Source organism: Sinohyriopsis cumingii, chromosome 19 (assembly GCF_028554795.1).
Source record: "Sinohyriopsis cumingii isolate HCF-2022 chromosome 19, ASM2855479v2, whole genome shotgun sequence".
In the NCBI taxonomy this organism is placed as follows: domain Eukaryota; kingdom Metazoa; phylum Mollusca; class Bivalvia; order Unionida; family Unionidae; genus Sinohyriopsis; species Sinohyriopsis cumingii.
Genome location: NC_142979.1, coordinates 18,335,076 through 18,358,008, shown reverse-complemented (window position 1 = coordinate 18,358,008; position 22,933 = coordinate 18,335,076). Strand labels below are relative to the sequence as shown.

General features: G+C 35.4%; 1 protein-coding gene across 3 annotated transcripts in view; it reads left to right on the top strand.

The window, feature by feature from the left end:
• LOC149775213 (aspartate--tRNA ligase, mitochondrial-like) overlaps positions 1 to 22,933 on the top strand; it is a 69,621-nt gene that overhangs the window by 7,471 nt on the left and 39,217 nt on the right. For all 3 annotated transcript variants that reach the window (XM_089943872.1, XM_089943870.1, XM_089943871.1), the window contains exons 3-8: positions 571 to 666; positions 3,979 to 4,077; positions 8,475 to 8,598; positions 10,278 to 10,324; positions 11,144 to 11,215; positions 21,312 to 21,416. In XM_089943872.1, coding sequence (XP_089799998.1) covers positions 571 to 666; positions 3,979 to 4,077; positions 8,475 to 8,598; positions 10,278 to 10,324; positions 11,144 to 11,215; positions 21,312 to 21,416 — 543 coding nt within the window. The remainder of the gene's footprint in view (positions 1 to 570; positions 667 to 3,978; positions 4,078 to 8,474; positions 8,599 to 10,277; positions 10,325 to 11,143; positions 11,216 to 21,311; positions 21,417 to 22,933) is intronic.

Here is a 22,933-nt window from a genome sequence, read left to right as displayed (position 1 = left end):
TTTTCCAGTGGCTGTATAACTTTTCAAGACATTCCTGACCTGTGAAACTGTTGAGATCTTCCATTACTCTATTTTCTGATTCCAATGAAACTTCAAAAATGTGCATTTTTCCTCAAACAGTAACAACAAAATCTTGCCAGAGAGACAAAAACAAACACAATGACCACTGTCTTATATCTGTCTGTACAAGGTGACTATTGGGGAATCATGACCAAAAATTGCAATTTGCCAAATTGCTGTGATCTCTGAAAGTTTTAAAAAAATGTTTTCTTTTCAGTTTTGGCCATTGAAATTGCACCTTCCAGTTCAGATAAAACTAGATTGATCTTGAAATAAAAATTCTGTACTTTTCACCACATGATTACAGAATAAACACAAATCAATATATATAAATATATATCAATATGTATAAATATATATCAATATATATAAAAAAATAGTGCTGTTGCATATTCTAACAATACTGTGTACATATTAAACTCAACTCATTTCAAAGAATAGACCCAGAGTTCATTACTTTCTGTAATAATTATGAGAAACTCACTTGTTAAAATTTTGATCCATTCTCAGGAATCTCTTCTACCACTTGTCAGAGATTTGAACTATGAGACAGTGGTTGAGGTGCATGGGAAAGTTCATGCCAGACCAGCAGGACAAGAGAACAAGGTTAGAAAAATGGAGACAGTGCATAAGATTTCTCTGTCTTAATATTATAGCTCACACTTTTGATTTGCTGACATTTTTGTGTCATTTAAAAATGGAATAAATACTGTGTATAATTGCTAATGGGGTGAAATGATACACCTCTGACATGCATTGATATGATTCATGATACACAGCCTGTGATACAATACATATCAATGCACATGAACTTGATGATCTCTCCATCCTTGGAAGGTAGGTTGTTCCCTTTTATGTATGCTGACATACTGGTTGTATTTTCAGTATGCAAATTAAAGATTGACATATTTTTCATATATTTATTTGCAATTCTTATCGGTGACAAGATAAAGAAAAAAAACTTTAAAATAAACATACTACCTTTTGGTTGGTTTTGAGTTTTATTCAGCGTTTTAGGCCATTTAATATTGGCACCATTTAACTCACTTTAGCCACCACACAGATTTGAAAACATCTTATTAATAATTTCATATCTCACTTAAACTTGTAGCCATTACAATGTTGTTTTTGAAACAGAAGAAATAATGCAGTTTCCATTCTCATCAGGAACATATCCAGGCATGGGAATGAGGATGAGTACCAACAAAATAAATTTTTCAGACCTCACAGATATTATCTTTTGGATATATCTATCTGCTCCATAATAGGATTTTTCACTAATATCAACTTACTTTCTTGAATCAGTAGATGATAGTACTTTGCCAGATTTTGTAATCTGTTTCATAACATTGTATTTAATAGGGTTTTTAGTCATTCAGGGCCATGGTCTGCTTGTGCAGAGAGAGTTATTCAAAAAAATATCTTGACTTTTTAATTTCATTTTTTCATCCATATTTATTCAGTTTACTTTAACTCTGATATGGATATATGGTTTTGTACTATATGATCTGCAGGGATAAATTGATTGATACAAAATGAATATTGCATTCTACTTTTAAATTGTCTGTGTTTTAATTAGGTTCAGTATATTGCCCTTTCTACACTTAATTTCAAAATACTGCTGAAAGGGAGATTGACTGTCATGCCATGTATATTTTGTCAAGCCATTAACGTCTACATTTGACTTGCATTAAAAACTATTTTTGGGATCAAAACCACACATTGGTTTCTCCATTAACAATTTCCCAGCTCCATTAATCTGATATACTTCATAATTTTAAAACTTATTGTTATCATCACTATCATCAGCCTGTATTTGCTGAATGAAAATGGAATGGACCTCACTGGAAATCAGACATTTTGGGTTTTCTTGGTAGCCCGTATTTTAAATAAGCATTTGTAAAACTTCCTGGATAGAAGGTTCAAACTATGAAATAATGCTTATTCCAGGGCACAGTGTGCCAGTCAAATTTAGTTAACAACCATTCATGTCATGTGTGAAGATCCTAGAGGTGTACACAATAGCTTACCCAAAAATAGATGTCGCGAAAAGAATGGTTAAATAAAAATTGTAAACCATGTCCTTGTATTAGGATGTTGTAATGTCCAAGTCATAGGGCCAAAATGCATGGTACAATGTCCAAGTCATAGGGCCATAATACATGGTGTAATGTCCAAGTCATAGGGCCAAAATACATGGTACAATGTCCAATTCATATGGCCAAAATACATGGTACAATGTCCAAGTCATAGGGCCAAAATACATGGTACAGTGTCCAATTCATAGGGCCAAAATACATGGTACAATGTCAAAGTCATACGGCCAAAATTCATGGTAGTGCCCAAGTCATACGGCCAAAATGCATGGTACAATGCTCAAGTCATAGGGCCAAAATACATGGTACAATGTTAAAGTCATAGGACCAAAATACATGGTACAATATCCAAGTCATTTGGCCAAAATACATAGTTCAGTATCCAAGTCATAGGGCAAAAATACATGGTACAGTGTCTTGGTCTTAGGGTCAAAATAAATGGTACAAAGTCCAAGTCATAGGGCCAAAATAAATGGTACAATGTCCAAGTCATAGGGCCAAAATACATGGTGTAATGTCCAAGTCATATGACCAAATTCAATGGTACAATGTCCAAGATGGGCTCATAACATTAAACTTTGTTTTGAACAAAGTGAATGTGTTTTGTACAATGTGCTATGTTGTTCAGATATACCATGAAAAAGTAATGGAATTTGGTCTTTTTCTTTCCTTCTTCCAGTGTCCTGGCAAAAAAAATTTTCTTTACCAAATTACATATTACACTAAACTGCATATGGATTATGCCTTTTTGATGCATTAAAAAATAAAATAAAGCAATAAAAAAAATTCATTTTTATTATCATCTCTTTGATTTCACTCATATAAGTTTGAGAATATTATTGGAAAGAGGATAGCTGTGTAACAATAGCATTAAAGTACTTTCCTTATTTGCTATTTATAGCAGCTGTATATGACCCATTTTTAAGAAAACATGTTTTTTGAAATGTTAACTTTGCCTCATGGATTCATTTTATTGATAAGCTAATTAATTGTGAATCAGACTGTTCTTTTAAAGAAAATGGTGCCAGATGTTAAGTGAAATGCTTTATGGTTGAGTTGTGGATGTTATATGATGGAAAATGTTAGAGCAGATGGATCTTTCAAATATGTCAGATCAGCAAAAAGGACAAATCAACACTGCTTTACAAAGTTTAAAAGAATATGAGAGTAATGTATTATACGGCACTCGGATTGAGCACATGATCATGCTCATTGCAGAGTTCCAGTTCATGATTAGTTTATGAAAGTTACAAATGTAGACTAATTAATACGTGCTGAATATAAATAATTTTTCAGTATATTTTGTGCTTGTATTCTGGTTCTAATCCATATGGATTTTGCCCATTTGTGACAAGAATTTTGACCAGCTGCAGAACCAGGTTAGTAGTAAAAATGTAATTTATTTATATATGCTGTAATTCTGGCATGTAGTACAGAGATTACACTTTGTACACCCAAATTATGCTTTTTTGCCACTTGTAATAGCAATAATTATGCTTATACTTCTTGGGGAGGGGGGTTAACATGTATGATATTAATGTTCTTAATTACTGCAAGGAAACAAAAGTATTGTTATTGGGACTCCTAATTTTAGGGCTGGGATTGCAGCTTTTCTCAAGGAAGAGTCCTGGACTGCAACATTGAAAATCATTTGGAGAACCCTGTGCCTTCACTCTTGGTTATTGCTCAGGAACATGGATCATAACTAATTCCTGGAGCGTGTAGCACAAAATTTAACTCCCTCGTTTTGTCAAATTTTTGTACTAGTTACCGTCATATCGATCAATATAATTGGTTTAATGTAAATTATCTTTTCTTACAGAATCTTGAGACGGGAATGATAGAGGTTCATGTTGAAGATTTAAAGATCTTGAATAACAGCATTCAAGACTTGCCTTTTGACATTAGAGAATTCCATGATGTAAGTTCATTCTGCATAAAATTACTTTTTCTTTTAAGTCCTGTTACTGCTGTTTTTCATAAATTTCATATTCCTTCCAATCTAACTAAAGTTTGGAAGGAAGAAAATGATTAGTTTAAAAAAAAGCCGACATACAAAAAAAAGTCAGGTGAATATTGGTGATCAGCTGAGTGTTGGAATACTTTGAAGGGTGATCTTAGGCTGAAGACAAACCCATTTGTTGTGGATTTCCTTATTATTTGGTAATCATATGATATGGACTTGTAAAAAAAATGATTTATATTAGTTATGCCTTTAAAGAAAAAATGCTCATAAATGTGAGGTCGAGTACTACATCATATCAAATGTAAAATGAGAATAGCTTATCACATAAGGATCACCTACTGTATCCAACATAACATGGTGTTGGCTTCTTATGTTTACAGTGGTGATGTCATTAAATCTTGTGTTTCAGTTTTTGATCGAAATTAGTTGACTCATGGATTTCGCCAATTAATATCAGATTAATTCATATGCATGTGAAAAATGGCTAGGTTTCTTATTTTGAGGGAGAAATTACATGGCTCATAATATGATGAAACATTGATATTATCTGGTTTTAATGAAACCCAATGATGTTTAGGACCAGTATGACATTATCTGGTCGTAATGGAACACAATGATGTTTAGGACCAACGTCTTTCAAGATTATTCAGATGATTTGGCATACACTACTGTTTTGCATGTAATTGTAGAATTGGGGCTTTAAGGAGTACAAAAAAGTCACAAAGGATCATGTATTGTCTGTTTTACATAATTATTCAAGACTTCTATTAAAAATTCTTTCAAAGTCTACACAAGTTTGCAGTCGAAACAAAATAATTTGTTTCTTCCTAAACAATGGAAAGATTTATTGTTTTTGATATTACATGCCATATACTTAATAGTTTTGTGAGAAAATTCAATCCAGAATGGGTTTTATATATATATATATATATATATATATATATATATATATATATATATATATATATATATATATATATATATATGTGTGTGTGTGTGTGTGTGTGCGTGCGTGCGTGCGTGCGTGCGTGTGTTTCTCAAACAAAAACAACAATACCAGAATCCCCACAATGGTTTAGCTAAGCTGGGACATTCTAATCACATGATATATAAATCAGTCTTCCTCTTTCGTCACATACATGCTTAGAAAATGACATCTTTTCACAAAAACTTCCTTAAACCTTGCCAATGTCAGCATCTCTTGCAAGCCTTGTAGGGGTGTTGCTAGGGTCACCCCTCCTCTCAGCCTAAAATGCAAGATCTTCAGCCATCAGCTACTATTACCTCAGTTGAGGTTTTGCATTCCTGAGCCTTTGAAATAGGGATTTATCACCCGTTCAGGAGATGATAATACACATATATGCCAAATATTATGCTTTTGGCATAATTATTACACTTTTTTCACTAAATTACACCATATGCATAAATGTATTTCGATTATGTGTTTTTGGTATATCCCCTTCTGAAAAAAATTAATAGTTTGTTTTCTCATTTTTATTAACATCCCATTAATCCCACAGATCATATTCTAAAAATGACGGCTTCTATGTAACTATGACATAAGAGTATGCTTGTCCGTAGACTTGCATGCACTTTCCTAACAGTATCATCTTCTATTTATAGCAGCTGCCCTATTTTCAAGAAACATGCTGGTTTCTAATTACAAACGTTTGACCTCGGATTCTATTTAAAGCAGCTGTATGGCTTAGGAGAGAACTGACTGGTTTTCTAACTTTTAATCTTTGCTTGCAGATTCTTTGTTCTAATTCACATCTGGTACAGAACCAGTCTGTAGGTATTTGGCACTAAAAGTAAAGTCAGATTTATTCTAGTCAATGCGTGTGTTAGAGCAAAAATGTTTTTCAAATAATTTCACAGATGGATTAGGAAAAGATGAAAATCTGATTCAGAGATGAATACATGAATTACACAATTCAGCATTCCGATCTAGGGCAGCTTCACACCCCTTGCAGGCTGTCTGGAAAGGATTTTATAATTGGTGATGGTGGTAAAACAAAGAAACCTTGAATTAGCTTGTTTTACTAACTCCATAACTAAGGTAACTTCTTTTTTACAGCAGAACTAAGTTGTTGACACAAATTTTATAAATGCAGAGGCATTATATACCGAGTTCTTAATAGAACACGGACTACCGCTAGCAGTAGAAGACTACATTGGTCTTTTGTTCAAACAGATGTTTCCTGATTCCAAAATTGCAGAAAATATGCATGTGCAAGAACAAAATCATCTAAAATTTTTAATTGTTTAAAAGAAGATACTTCAATTAAAATTGCAGAAGCCATGAAAATTGGGCCGTTTAGTACTGCGGCAGACAGGAGTAGTGATTATGAGGACAAAAAGTTGTACCGAGTCAGAGTAAGAGACTGACAATGAAAAGGGCAAGGTCAGAGTGCTCTTCTTTCATTACCAGAATTAACAGTAGATTCCACTGGAGAAAACATATTTTATTTGCTTGATAATGCTTTGAATAAACATAAGTTGGCAGAACTGTATGGGTTTTCAGCTGATACTGCATCACTGATGACTGGAATTCATAAAGGAATAGCATTCTGTATTTTAAAAAATGTCTCCATCATTGTTCATATCAGGTTGTCTTTGTCACATGGTGCGCCATGCTGCAGGAAAAGCTGTTGATAAATTAGAACTCCTGAAGTATCAAGTTGGCACTCTACCTGACAATGTACTTCAGATTGAATTTTTTTCATCTTATTTCCCAGCTAAAAGACACAATAACTGGAAGATATAAATTTCCTCTTCTTTGTCAGGTTATGAAAGGAATATTGGTTCTTTACCAGTCTAATGTTGGCTGTGAGAGATTGTACAGTTTTGTTAACAAAATTAAAACTGAATTCAGATCCAGGCTCTGTAACCCAGCACTTAGTGCTCTACCGGTGTGAAAAACATTCATAGTCTCAGCTGGTACAAAGTGTTTTGAAATGCAATATGCGAGTCTGTTGCTTTTTAAAGCTCAAAGTGTTATATATGAAAACTTGAAGCAATAATTGATTTTAAGAGTCCAAAGATATAACAAAATCATTATGTACATATGCTTATTGAATTTTTATCATGTTATACGTGGAATACTCTTTTTCTGCCGGGATTACTCTTTTTGTCCACGTTTTCCTTGCCAGGGGTTGGCATGTATGAATACAGTTATTATATTCAAGTCAGATTTTATCTTTATGTCTTTCTCTTGCTTCTATGGGTATTTCTCTAACCCCTAATTGTATGCAACCCGGTATGTCCGGGCTTTTGCTGGATGCATTAGATCCATCTTATTCTACAGTCTTGATTGTCCGGAGCTGTTAAGCCCATCCAGCCACCTCAGCTTGGAGATCTTATTGATAGATCCATCTTGCTGCACCATTTGTCACCTACCCATATTATGATGGAGATTTTAATGACAAATCAATTGGTCCAACAATGCCCTTTGCATGGCCAGTACTGTTTCTGCACAGCCAAAAGACATGCAGTCCATATCCCTGGCGAACCATTTGGCCATTCTGGTATGACACATTTGTCCTGCTGGCCCTGATGGGCACAAGTGTCATAAATTAAACAGTAAGTCGGTCAGCTTACCATATCTTTATGGCTTATTCTCAGTGTCATTTATGCATTTGGTTTATCCAGATATGCAAGACAGACCCGAATTGGACTGCCTTTACAGACAAGTTTTAGGTATTGAATCCTAATGAAGAGGAATGTAACTTAAATAACTTTTCATACACTCCAGTGATTGTTTAACTTATTAACCTCTGGAGATTTATGTCATTTTTGTCTGAAATAAGAGTAGAAATGTTTTTATGGGGATTATTTCCTATATACATGTAAAATGCATCTGATTCAAACTGATTTTCATTTAGCTAGATGCCTGGTTGTGTTAGTGTTGTTAGCCAGATGCCTGGTTGTGTTAGTGTTGTTTTTCATTGGCTATTTTGTTTGTGCAGGTGCAGAAGGGTAAAAGTTGGAGTTCTTTTTTTGTTGTTGCTTTTGGGTTACGTTCATATTTTGGGAAATATTATTTGCAGATGGATATGGTAAATTTTCCTTCCCTCCATTCATGTTTTTTTGGTACAGCATTCCCTCACTATAAGGTACTTCATTATAGCACAATTCCTGTTATAAGATAGGTATTGTCATGGATCGAATTACATTAGCAGAATTAGGTGTATTCACTATAAGACAATTTACTCTATGGTTTCTGTCTGCAGCATTAGATTAGGGAGCACTGTATTAATATAGGTCATTAATATAGGTCATGCTAATTAGAGTATGTTAATTACGTCAGCTGTGGCTGAATACAAATTCTATTCTCTTTTCATTTACCTCAGGTGAAAGAGTCTCTCAGAATGGAATATCGATATTTGGATCTCCGTACAAAGCGAATGCAGAGGAACCTGAGACTAAGGTCCAATATCATTATGAAAATGAGGGAATTTTTGTGCAATAAACATGGTATAACATTTTTTTCCTTGTGGAAGAGGGGTAGATTTTTTAAAACTCTTGTCAGTCTTTTTTATTTTATGCTAGACTGTGAATTACTGAATTTTCCAGGTAAAATAAAGGTGATAATTCATTGGAGTGAGTGATGATAAATAATTTCACTGCCACATTGATGACAAACAACATCACCATTATATTCGCAGTTATTTTTGCATGTTTTCATTGCTGGGTGTTAAAATGGCCACCTCCTGATAAAGATGACTGGAGTTCAAATACAACATTTCGCAAATAATTTTATTTTCCTAAAATGTTTTACTTTGAATTGGGAATTGTGCAGCTGCGTATATTACTTGTGTGAATAATCACAAAATACAGCAGAACATAAACAGTAAACAATGGACATTTTTTCAGGATTCAATAAGAAATCTGCGGCTTCAGTCTGTTATACAGACTACACACACAGTACATCTTACTAGCCAACATCTTTGAGCATCAAATAAAAAGAAAATTTGCTTGCTATGAATGAACAACATATATATTTGTAAAAATCCTGAGTTTCTCATGTACTTAATGAAATATATCAGTTATTAAGTTGTTTCAAGCAAGTATCATCTATTTAATCAATGTAAAAGTGATGTCCAGATTTGACCATTGATGGAAATGTTGTCTTATGCCAGAATTATGTTGCTATCAGCTTTAGCCTGTCAGGAATGTTCAAAAATTAAATGTACTGTAGTTTCAGGAGTCATATTTCTTAAGGATTGCACCATCTGTCGTTCCTAATTGAACTGATCTACATATTGGACTGTTTGAGCTGAACCTTAATTATGAATATGTAGTACCTGCCAACATTTTCTTATCTTTGGTTCTGTAACAGTCTCCAGAAGAATCGGATAGTTTGGTTTGACTTTGTTTTGCTTTTTTTTGGTGTAAAATAACTTATTATATTCCTTGGTTAGTTATCAACTAACTAAAACCAGATAAGGTTTTTTGTTGTTAATTAAGAAACCTCTATGTGTGGACTTTTGATTTTTTAGTCTTCCATCATGTGTTATACTTTTCTCGTGGTAACTGCTGTATGCCTTTATTTTGCATGAATATTTTTGTAAGATTTACAGCATGCCTTTGATTTGTATGCCGTATTGGAAGATTTACATTTCTACCACATGGAACCCATTTACTTTTGTTTGGAGGGATTTGTCTTCCTGTGAATTATGGCAGGGTTTCTGCCTTGACCATTCTTGCTAATTAATAATTTTGTTTTGCACCGTGTTGTCAGGATTGTGCTTATGTGCATACATATACCATACATACTCCTATATAAGTGGACATTTTGTACTGAAAATTTGATTCGTGTCTAGCAGGAGTTGTCTCATATGCACGACATACAAAATAATTTGATAAATCTACATTAACATTGGAAACTAGATGTTATTGTACATAATAAAAGTGTCAATTCAAATATTTTTTTGTTTTCATCCCGCTATTCCCATTCAGAAATGCATATATGGTATATTTGCACTGTATTTATTACTAAATACATTTATTTTGAATTTTAATAATTTGAAAATATTACTGGTAGATTAAATACTAAAAGAATTGTTAGAAGAATTAACTTTAAATTTGAAGACATATTCAGTATCAAATATCTAATTACCAACCAATCCAATATGAGTTTCAATCTCCTTCAGGCTTTGTGGATGTTGAAACTCCTACATTGTTTAGAAGAACTCCAGGGGTAGGTGAATTTATATTATTTGATGCAAGTTTACTTTATCATTACATTTTGTTAAAAATGTAAGAATATCAAGTTTTCAATTTTTTTTGGTTCCAAATGCAATCTCCATTGTGTTCCAGAATAAGTCTTTGTTTGAAAGTCTGAAATAATTGACATTAATATTTAAGTAAATGGACATGAGATGCAGATCTTTTTGTCAGGTAACAAAATAAAATAGGTTTGCAGAGAAATGCTAGTATTCAAAATATTGTACATTTATGGCATTTTAACTTTCCTGAAATAAAAGAAAATTTTGTTTATGCAAGGACCCAGTTAGCACATGCAAATGTCAACATTTTTAACCAAAATTTCTTTGAAAAATAATTGTGATCATAATAATTGCTGAACCCACATACGAAGGAAGTACTTTTTATTGTAAGTGTCTGGTACAGTTTGTTGTGCAGTCCCAGTCTGTATATGATGATAAAATCAAGGGGCCAGTCTAATGATTTGACCCAGTCTGTATATGATGATAAATTCAAGGGGCTAGTCTAATGATTTGACCCAGTCTGTATATGATGATAAAATCAAGGGGCCAGTCTAATGATTTGACCCAGTCTGTATATGATGATAAAATCAAGGGGCCAGTCTAATGATTTGACCCAGTCTGTATATGATGATAAAATCAAGGGGCCAGTCTAATGTGGTTTTGACCCAGTCTGTTTGTATTTGATGATAAGATCAAGGGACCAGTCTAACATGATTTTGAAATGGATGTAGTAGACTTACTGTAGTACATGTCTGTAATAATATTACTGATGCTACTGACAAATGTTGCAGGGGGCCAAGGAATTCATTGTTCCCAGTCGACTTCCAGGGAAGTTTTATTGCTTGCCACAGAGTCCACAACAGGTGAGCATGAAAGAGTCAAAATAATAACTAAAAAAGCAGGGACTGTATTATTTTCTTATTTGTAAGTTAAGAATATTATGCTTGAAGGTTTTTGAGAAACCAGATGAAATCATTTGATTAAAACAAAGGTTTTAAATGACTTGGCAGAAAATGCTGAACACAATTTGAGCAATGCTGTGCCAGCTATAATTACCATTACTATAACTAAAATGACTGCATCTGAAAATCCACTGAACAGAATTTGAACAAATTTAGCAGAAAACATTTTAGCATAAAGAGTCTTTTTCTTTAAATACATCATAATACCATAGGAGAACTACTGCTACCTTGCAAATCCAGCCCTCCCAGATAAAACTTTTAGCTAAACGTTATCTGCCCTATTGGTGGCGGTCAGGCAGGGTTATCTCCAGTTGATATAGGGATTGGCAATAAATTCAGTTACTACATCTGCTTGTGCTGAGAATCACGCTCTCACCACAAGAGACCTTGCAAAAGCAAGAATCAACACAGATGCAAGTCAGAGGAGTTCTCACTTCACAAAGTATCCTCCATTTATATTTCTAGCTTGTCTCTCTTTCTATCAGAAAAGTTCAGTCTTTTTCAATTTTTAACCACACTTTGTCATCTTTACACATTTAATTGTACTTAGGTACTTGCATGTATATTATATGCTACTTTACAAATAAGTTCAGACTGTACAATTATTGTGTTAGCATGCAAGTCCCTGAGACTGATAGAAAGTCTTAATATATGTATATTTCCACAGTGACTGGTTACTTGTGTGTGAGTTTTCTCGGCTAATACATTTAGTGTCCAGATGTTATGCTGAATTGCATTTATCTGTATGAGTCATCCATGAACCCCACATAGTTAGTATCGTGAATTATTTTTGTAAAAATGTTTCTGCTGTTGTCCAGGTAATGCTGAAAGACATAGCTCAGCACCAACTTTGTGCTCAATAATAAGAGAGAGGTATGGAGCTACAAAAGGTTTATACGTTCCAGCTCTATTTGTCTTACAGATTTGACCATGGGCAAAGCACAGAAACACACGATTAAGAGCGAAGACACTATAAGCCTACATGCTGACATGTCTTCAGTGCAGGACTTTTTTAGCAGATAAGGGAGATAAATCAAGAAAGGCTCTCCAGTTACAAAATGCAGAAAATCTACATGATGAGAGACAACCCTGGCATCTATGTCACCATCACAGGACTCCACATTGCTGGCAGTATCTTTAGGCCTTGTCTTCTCAGCGTTCCACTCTATAACTCTTGATGATAAACAACAAATGAACAAACAAATGAAAGTATCCTTTTGTTCCACCGGACACATGGATAAAAAATCCCATAACCCGGCGCAGCATTATGAATCAGACAATGTCCTCCCTACAAACATGACCTATTTCCATTGTGACTGGCATAGGCCTACTTCAAGGGATCTTCAGGGACAAAGAGATCAACACATTAAGTTCCTGGAAATCAATATGTCGTCCAGTCGTTTGCACACCGGTGTATGAAGGCAATTATGAAGACCAGTCTACCTCACATATGGCCTCACAGTACTCTCCATTTACAATGCTGACCTTAGTACCTGAGCCTCTTACAGATGCCACCTCTCATTTCTCTCAACTCTTTGTCAGTAGAAGGGACTCTTTAATCTGTGACCAATCGGAAATCACTGTTTCTTCTTCAGGATGCTCCACCAGTCTTGTCAGCAGCAGACAGTGGTCACTATTCACCCCTGCCATCTCAGGGAACTCAAGAGAATCAGCCCTTCCTCATGCAACAATGCTTGCTCACAGGCTCCTTCACTTCCTGATCTCACTATGTTGTGGGAAGACTCAACCTTTATAGCTTGCATCAAAGTTTTCTGCCTTTTACCTCCAGAGTAATGACCTCCTCCTTCTACCTTATCAACCAGAGATCAGCATCTGTTCATCTTATCACGAAAAAAGGAAGAATCCAACTTCAAATTACTTTTAAAGTCTGGAAGAATCACAGACATTTTGAATGGTTTACATCAGCTTCAACCAGTTCTGGGGGCCCCAAGCGGTCGAGTGGTCTAAAGCGCTTTTCATTACAGATCACTGCCATCTCACCTCTGTCTGCGTGGGTTCGAGTCTCGGATTTGGCTAATTTGGGTATGTGAGAAAGCTTGCCAGTAGCTTCTTGTGGGTCAGTGGTTCTTTCCTGGGTTTTCCCAGGTTCTTCCTCCACCATTAATACTGGCCACCATGTACAGCCTATCATGTGTTGAAAAATGGCGTTAAACCCTACAACAACAACAACAAAAAAATCAACCAGTTCTTTTTTTGCTCACAAAATGCCTTCCATCAACTTTTCAAAGGCAGTTCTACTATTGCTATACACCAGCTTTTTATTCAGAAACCTCAACAGTTGATTGGGACATCACAGCTTTAGGGATGGATCAGTTGATTGGGACATCACAGCTTTAGGGATGGAACAGTTGATTGGGACATCACAGCTTTAGGGATGGAACAGTTGATTGGGACATCACAGCTTTAGGGATGGAACAGTTGATTGGGACGTCACAGCTTTAGGGATGGAACAGTTGATTGGGACATCACAGCTTTAGGGATGGAACAGTTGATTGGGACATCACAGCTTTAGGGATGGAACAGTTGATTGGGACATCACAGCTTTAGGGATGGAACAGTTGATTGGGACATCACAGCTTTAGGGATGGAATATTTGATTGGGACATCACAGCTTTAGGGATGGATCAGTTGATTGGGACATCACAGCTTTAGGGACGGATCAGTTGATTGGGACATCACAGCTTTAGGGATGGATCAAACATCTACATCTACATATCAGTATTCTTGAGATAAAGGCCATGTTGAAAGCCTTTCACTGGTGGCACGAATTTTTAACTGGACAGTGGTGACTTATCTCAAATGACAAGGAGGAGCCAAATCGCCAGACCTTTGCACACTGGTGTGGGACTATCAGAAGTGGTGTCATCAACAACAAATCCACATCTAAGTCGGTTCTGTTCCTGGATGTCTACACACAAAAGCAGATTCTTTTTCCTGGAATAATCAGCTCATACAGATGGAAAGGTCTCTGCATCCTTCAGTTTCTTTCAGATATGCATCTATGGAACTGACCTTTGGTGGACCTGTTTGCCACAAGGTTGAATACCAGGCTCCCAACCTTTGTCTCACCAGCCCCAGATTCACACACCTGTGCAGTTGATGGGCTATCTATAGATTGGAAGGTCTGGAAGCATACATCTATCCTCCACCTCTGATCCCAAAGATGATACAAAGCAAGAGAATCAAAATGTCACCTCATCCTCATTGCATCACTTGGATGGGAACAGTTGTGGATCAATGATCTCCTCAATCGCACAGAGGAAATTTCATGGAAAATAGAGAATTTCTCACATCTGTTCAAACAATCATGACAGCAGTTATTTCACACCAAACCCTGATATATTGATCCAGCACATCTAGATCATATTAAACAGACCCTCAAAAATAAACAGTTCTCTCAACCCATCATGCGGAGAATTGGCCACCCACTCTGTAAGCGTATGATGGCAGATGGAAAGTTTTAGCCTGGAATATACAAAAACACATTCTACCACTTCAGGCATCTATACCTGAAATAGCTAACTTCCTCCTCTGGCCCACGTGCTAGCAAAAAGTTAGCATCAGACAGAATCCAAGGTTACTGCTTCGTGATAACCAACACCTTTGATCATCATGGAAGAGAGGCCATTGGATAAACCAAAGACTATCCTACCTCCTCTCCAATTTAGATTTTACATGGCCAGAAACATTGGCTCTGTGCCCAAAGTAGATTCTATGATGGGTACTAACCTGATTGAACAAAACACCATTGAACTGCTTTCAGGGAATCTTTGGCTCACCTTTCATACAAGATCTGTTTCCATATCACATTAGCAGTGGCAGGCAGAATAAACGAAATACATGCCCTATCAGGGGACACGAATTACATTCAGTTCTGGTATGATGGGTCAGTTTCACTTAAGATGGTTCCCTCTTTCACTGCCTACTACAGACTTCCATCCGTGGGTAACAAGACCTTTGTACTGAAATCATGGTTTACTCTGGACACTTCCACTCAAGACCACCTAAAGGACCCATTATGAGCTTTCAAGCGGTATCTTAAAGTAACCAAGTTGTTGCATTGAGGGAGATCACACCTATTTTTGCCTCTTAAGCAGGGACAGGATGATATAACCACACAATACCTGTTCTTCCTGGATTAAGTGGGTTATTTGTTCTGCATATCAAAAAATAGTCACACACTTTGGCTCACAAGGTTAGCGCAGTTGCCAGAAGCATTGCCTTTGACCAGGTTTGTTCTCTAACTGATATTTTACATGCAGTAGGAGAGAGATCTGAGTCCACATTCTCCAGTTTTTACCTCAGAGATCCTTCATCCCAAAGGGCTCTACTCATTCCAGGTCATTCAACAGTTTCATAAGACATAATATTGGCTTTATGACTTTGCTGGATTTATGGAGGGAAAAGTTTCCAATTTTGAAGCTGCTCCCCAGTCTTCCCCAGTCATGTTAAATAGAAGCTGTCTCGCATACCTTAGTGGACTGGAGGTGGCATGACTGGGGTAAGGAGATGTACCTCCCTCCACCTCTTATCTATTCTTCTAAGGTATTATGATTGGGTAATGTATTTGAAAATGAAACTAAATTTTTCTAGTAAAATATCCTTCACAGATATTTACCCAATCAAAATGCACATACACCTTCCCAGCCTTTCCGCAGTTACATCCATATAGAGAGCTTGCCTCATGCTTCAGCAGTAACTGAGATATTCATGGGTTTTGCCATCAGACCCTATATCAAGGGAAGTCACTCTGCCTAACTGCCACCAAGATGGGGAGACAACATTTAGCTCTTCCTAGCTAAAAGTTATATGTGGGAGGGCTAGATTTTTGAGGTAATAGTTCTCCTAAGGTATTATGGTTCAGTAAGTGTTTGCAAAGAAACATTTTACTAGAAAAGATTAGTTTCTGGGTTTTACAAATAATGCAGAGCTGCCATTATATGGTCTTAATTACTGAAAGTGAAAATGGAAAAACATCTTTAAAACCACTGAACAAAATTTAACCAAATTTGCAAAAATGTCCTTGCTTTTAAGGCTTTCAGTATTGAGGAAATATTGCCCATCTGCATCAGATATGACTTTAAAAACCAATTAATGAGTTTTCATAAACTGCTGAACCAGATTTAAGCAAGTGTAACATATGGCAACAAGCACGCAATGGTACTAACAGCTGTCTTGCTTGGCACTCAGTATTAAGAGGTTAGTGTTAGGAATGGTCGGCCTGGTGTCAGGATAATGTGAATGAATGGGACGTCATGTTAAAAGTCTGTGGCATGATGCCCCAGTGCTAAACATCGCTATAAAATTGCCATGCTGCAGGACACACGGTACTAATTATACGGAAGAACTGTGAACCAGTCTAGAAATGGGTGAAGAAATGATAGAGTATTTATAGGTTTGGTGGTCCATAATTGGTTAATAATGAAAATTAAAATTTTAGGAAAAATATCTTTTGAGAGCTTGTCCTATATGTAATGTAAAAAAAATATTGACAAATTTCTACTGATGCAATTTTAGCATTTTTACAGGCTTGACTCAGGAGTACTCAATACTGAAAGTAGCACCTGATTCATTTGGTGCAGAATCAATAACACGTGTTTCATGCACATGTATGTAAACAAATTGCCGCGGGTCATATGGTGTTCTCCACACATAAGCTTGCACCAAGGTTAGATGTGCACGAAAAATTATAGGTGTCATTATCAGCACCCATAAATTTTAAGTTATTGAATTTTGAATATGACAGTGTTTCCATATGTTTACCATTGGAGTGGAATTAGTACCGTGAGTCCTATATGCGACCTATACCATAATAGGAGTTTGTTGTTTCCATGGTTACCACGTGCATCCAGGGTATCAATTTGGTGGTTTTTACATATGACAGTGATAATGGAGTCTTTTTATCATGGTTTGCATGTGATTTTGGAGAAAAATTCTATACAAAAGACAGATGGGGATGGTTTTATACACTGGAGAGTGGAAGTATATAGCTCAGGCCATAGGGAAAAGAGCACAGTATGGCCTGATGGCAGAATTTCATATGATGGTACCCATAGATTGGCCTGTATGGTTAAATACCATTTAACACATGTAATAATTCCCCAAAATGGGGTGGGGTGGGGTAGATTTTATATGTAAGCCACTTATGTCACAATCACTTATGTATCAGTACTGATCATTTAACTTTAGAGACACACTCAGCAGATCAAAGCAGAGAACATTGTAAAAATAAGGACTGTGCACAAAACTGCACATGCTGCATTGCCTCAACCTGTAAATTGAATTATTATATGTCGAGTCACATTGAATATCAATTATACCGGTCTTATTTCTTATCCTAGAATTAAACTCCTTGACACCTATTCTATGTTCAGCATGTTTCTCATATTGGTACATTACATTTTTGGGCAAACAGTATTGGAACTTTTCTGCATTCCTTTTGTTGAGGGAGCAGGGAGGGACATTTTCACTTAAAATAATAGTTTTCAACCCTTCATTCCCAATATAAGTCTGCAAAAGTCCTATCTGTATTGCATTCTTTACACAGGCAGTTTTTCTTCCCCAACCTCCCTTCATACAGTTGAAACATTCTTGATGTATAACTGCATGGTGAACATACTGCTCTCTCTCACCAAACCAGATCTCTTTTTTCTTCATGTACCAAGTCCCATGATAGAAAACCTTTATACTCAGGGTGTTGCAACTTGTGGTCTCAGAACACATTATTCCAAATCTCAGCATTTGATTACTGCGTGCACTAAGTGATATGGGTTTTCTTCACCATATATGTTGTTGTGAATAAATGAAAACAAGCTTCATGTCAGAAATATGGTTTCATATTTGAAACAAAAGCTATTTATTAAACCTACATTGCTCTGTTCTTACCATCAAGTAATAGTAGGGAATCATTTAGCTGTAAATTAGAGCTTGCTATTTGGTTTGCCAATTCAAGGTGTATTACCTCCCCTTTGACTGTAATTGAGTGATTGCAATGTTTGCTTTGTTTCTCTTTTGTTCAATAATGTATGCATTTTTTCAGCTTTATATTAAAAAGTAAGTAATTTAACACTGCTTATAGTGGAAAGTAGCCACAGTAATGATTTTGAGACTTTTTCTTAACTTTTTATGAGCTTTGGGTAAATGTAGGTATATGTTTATGTATTAGACAACTTCAATATGCAATTCAATTCTATTACTTAAATGTAACAAGTAGTGTATTCAGTGACAATTTTTATCAGTGTCTGCATATTGCATAGAGACATGAACTTGTCTTGGCATAGCAAAGTTTTTCACACATTTCTCCACCTCCAGCATACTTAATAGCTTGAGTCATAACAGTTTGTGCATACACTTTCTGTCTCCAACATCAATGTCAGCATTATAGGAACTTTGGATAGCTTTTTCAAATTTGTCTCTTGCTGTCCTTATGTAACATACCTCATGCTGATGTGTTATTTGGGTTGATACACATTCCCCCCACCCCCGTTGTGGGGAACATTACCAGGCTTGAAGAAATTACTCTGTCTATTCTTTGCTTATTCACCCTTCCCCATAATTTTATACTAAAAAGTAGCACTATGTTATTTAATTATTTAGTATAATAAAGCTTATGGAACTCTTCCTTGGTTTTTATACCATTTTATTAACATTTGGGGGTTATGAATCACATGTGATGATAGTTTAAATAAGTTTGGAATGTCAGCATCTCTTGATGCTTCATGGGTGTGTGTATATGTTTTAGTCACAAAAGGGCAATGGCCTCTTATCATTTTGACCTGTCATGTGGCACACTTATTTGTTTTGTTTGATTGATGTGAATAGGGATGCACTGTATCTTATTTCTGTGAGAGTCAGCAAGAAAAGAAATGCAATTTTGAAATTTAAAACATTTAAAACTTGTCTTATAGCCAGTGAGAGATGAAAAAACAATGCGTCATGTAATTTGATACCCTGTGATGTCATACTTGCTGATGTCAGCATGCTTGTGTTTCTTTTGTGTAGCATGCATGCCATAGAAAGATAACATGAAGATACAAAGGCAGAAAACAATTATTTTAATAACAAGAATAAGCCATTAATAAGTACAATACAACACAGCAACATGTGATGCGGATGCAATTTAACTATATATATTGGTATCACATAAAATGCTATTGCACTATTATCCATGCACAAGCATGGCCAATTCTTTCTTACAATTATGCTCTAATATCAAGGAGTAAAATACAACTTTTTCAAAAAAAAATAAATCTGGTTATAGGACACACGGTACTAATTATACGGAAGAACTGTGAACCAGTCTAGAAATGGGTGAAGAAATGATAGAGTATTTATAGGTTTGGTGGTCCATAATTGGTTAATAATGAAAATTAAAATTTTAGGAAAAATATCTTTTGAGAGCTTGTCCTATATGTAATGTAAAAAAAATATTGACAAATTTCTACTGATGCAATTTTAGCATTTTTACAGGCTTGACTCAGGAGTACTCAATACTGAAAGTAGCACCTGATTCATTTGGTGCAGAATCAATAACACGTGTTTCATGCACATGTATGTAAACAAATTGCCGCGGGTCATATGGTGTTCTCCACACATAAGCTTGCACCAAGGTTAGATGTGCACGAAAAATTATAGGTGTCATTATCAGCACCCATAAATTTTAAGTTATTGAATTTTGAATATGACAGTGTTTCCATATGTTTACCATTGGAGTGGAATTAGTACCGTGAGTCCTGCAGACATCGTAATGATATACCTGAATTTTCTTTTAAAGATATGTTAAAATTCCAAATCACACACACACACACACAAAACTACTGTTTGGAATTTTTGGTAAAATTTCAGAGAGAGAGAGGATCCAATCATCAAAGGTTTTATAGTTTGTACAAATGCTGATTGTCCACCAGATATGACCAGCATTACTATAAACATTTGAAATGAGTTTGTTTTACAAAAATATTAAATAAAATTTAACTTAGTGGAAGGCCATTCAGATTTATATAAATGGTGCAGCGCTGCCATCAAATAGAGCCACAGTTATTAAAAATAGAAAAACATTTCATCAACTTTATCAATATGATTGCTTAAGAGAGTTTGACTAACTTTAACAGAAAGCACCCAGTGATAAATGCCTTTCAAAAATAATGCTGATGTCCAGAACTAGATGAGAGATCTTGAAACATTTTTTTCATAATGTTTCATAATATGTTTTTCATAATGTTTGAAATCAATGCCACTGGAATAAACTTCTGCAGAATGTATTATTTTGATCTGTCGGGTAGATGGCAGCATGTTCTTAGTTCCACTTGGGCTACTTGTAACTTTCAAGACATAGCCTCACATAAGAGGCTGATGGTGGTTGCCCTTTTGACCATCAGGCATTGATGATGCTAGTCATAAGCATTAATTAGTTCCTTTCCTAATTGACAAATGATTCTTCACCGTGGATTATTTATCTAGACAACATAGTTTTGAAAAAAATGTCCTTGTCTTACAGTCAGTCGGAATGCTGTCTATTTATGTATTTCGTCATGTACAGAATATGCAAATATATTTATAATACTATATTTGTTCTTCTGTGAGTGATTTAGAGTGCAGTTAAGTGTAGTTAAGTGAGGAGTACTGGTTTGATTCTGCTACTACACTCTGATTATGGCATATAGCTGTATTATCGTATATACTTACTTATGAGTCAAACTGTAAATTGCACAGACCCAGATCTGAGATCGCTTAATGTGCTGGCAGATCTGGGTATGTGCAGTTTGTTAGGAGTAATCATTAGAACAAATAAACCCTGATCTGCAGGCACAATATGCTATGGGAGATCAGGATCTTTGTTGTTACCAAGTGTTTAATGCTCTAGTGGCAGCTAAACTGCTCTTTAACATAATCAAACATATTGCAATACAGTGTATATTGTATATCTGTGGCAGCTTTTGTCTAAAACAAAATATTGAATATGCCTAGTATCTTCCAGTTCAAGCAGCTGCTGATGGTAGGAGGAATAGACAGGTATTTCCAGGTGGCCAAGTGTTACAGAGATGAGGGGGCCAAACCAGAGAGGCAGCCTGAGTTTACACAGGTATGTTTGATACACATGATGTAATTATGATTGAATTTATTTATTAAGATATGTATTTAATTTTACAATTTAAATCTTAAACCAACCAAGGTCTGCAATGGATAAAGATCAGTACAACCTCACTGTAAGGCCCTTCCTTATAACATACTTCCTGTTATAAGTCAGGTATGGTTCTAAGTCAGGTATAATTATAAGTCAGGTATAGTTATAAGTCAGATGTGATTATAAGTCAAGTGTAGTTATAAGTCAGATATGGTGAAGGATCCTATTTTAGTCTATAGTAGTAAAATTATAGATACTTCTGGATAAGGTGATCTCACAATAATGTATTCTGTGGAGAATGTTTAATGAGGGAAGGCTTTAATCCAGTGTTGTCAGTCATCATGGTCCTCTGTAGGATAGTAGCCGTGAGATTATGTTTTCGAAGCAGAATAGACATATAAGGGACATAAAATATTTTGGACAGCCTACGATGCATTTTTTAGTAATTAACTGATTCAGATCTGTTTACAAAACAGTTCATTAAGACAGGTCTGTTCATAATAGGTGCCTTTATTTTGATTTATTAACTTGCCTCCACAAAGTAGAATAAAAAGCTGTTGTACTATGCATGGCATTAGCACCCAAACATATAAAACCAAATATTTACATAGTCTTACTGCATCTCAACCAGTCTTTCTTCCCATGTCCTAGGCAGCAGGTTGGAGTAGATTTCATACCATCTACCTCCAAGGGAGGGGGTTAAGGAGGTTAACTTTTTTTGCACATGAGAGGTGTTTGTATAATTTTGGTGAATTTTTGCATTTAGCTCGGAGTTCTTGCACCCTGTATACAAACCATGTATACTCACTTATGTATTTTCATCTGGAAAAAAATCAAAAGATGGGAGGGGTCAATTTAAAAGTACAACTTGTTCATTCTGAGTTGAAATTGGAGTTTGTCTTCTTTTATGCTGAAAATGCCACGGCTTCATTTTAATCGAGTAATGCATTTGGCTTTCTAATTATTTATAAATATTTGATGAGAAAGCTGATGAAAGTTGTATTTTATTTAAATTTTAATGCATATACGTATATGTGATTTTAAGAAAATAATTCTTAGTTACCAATGATCATAATTTGGTTTTTCATTTATTAAAGGTTGCACATGCAATTCTGTAAACATAATCTATTACTGTACTTCCTTATTTAATGAATCCAACTGCACAGACACAGATATGCCATTGCATAATGTGTGGCCAGATCTGGAACCTTGCAGTTTGTTATGAGTAATCAGTAAACAAACAATGTAGACCCTGATATGCAGGTACGGCAGATCAGGATCTTTGTTGTTTGCACTTTGACTCAACTTGTAAATAATTATATACAGTAATACTTTTTTGTCCTAGTCATTGAATTATAAGATGCTTATTAAAGATTAAAGTACACATATTAAATACGTATTGTAATTGACAATATCAGTTTGTCATTTCTTTCATCTGGCTGCTGTTGGTGACACATGCTGTAATCACCGTCTTG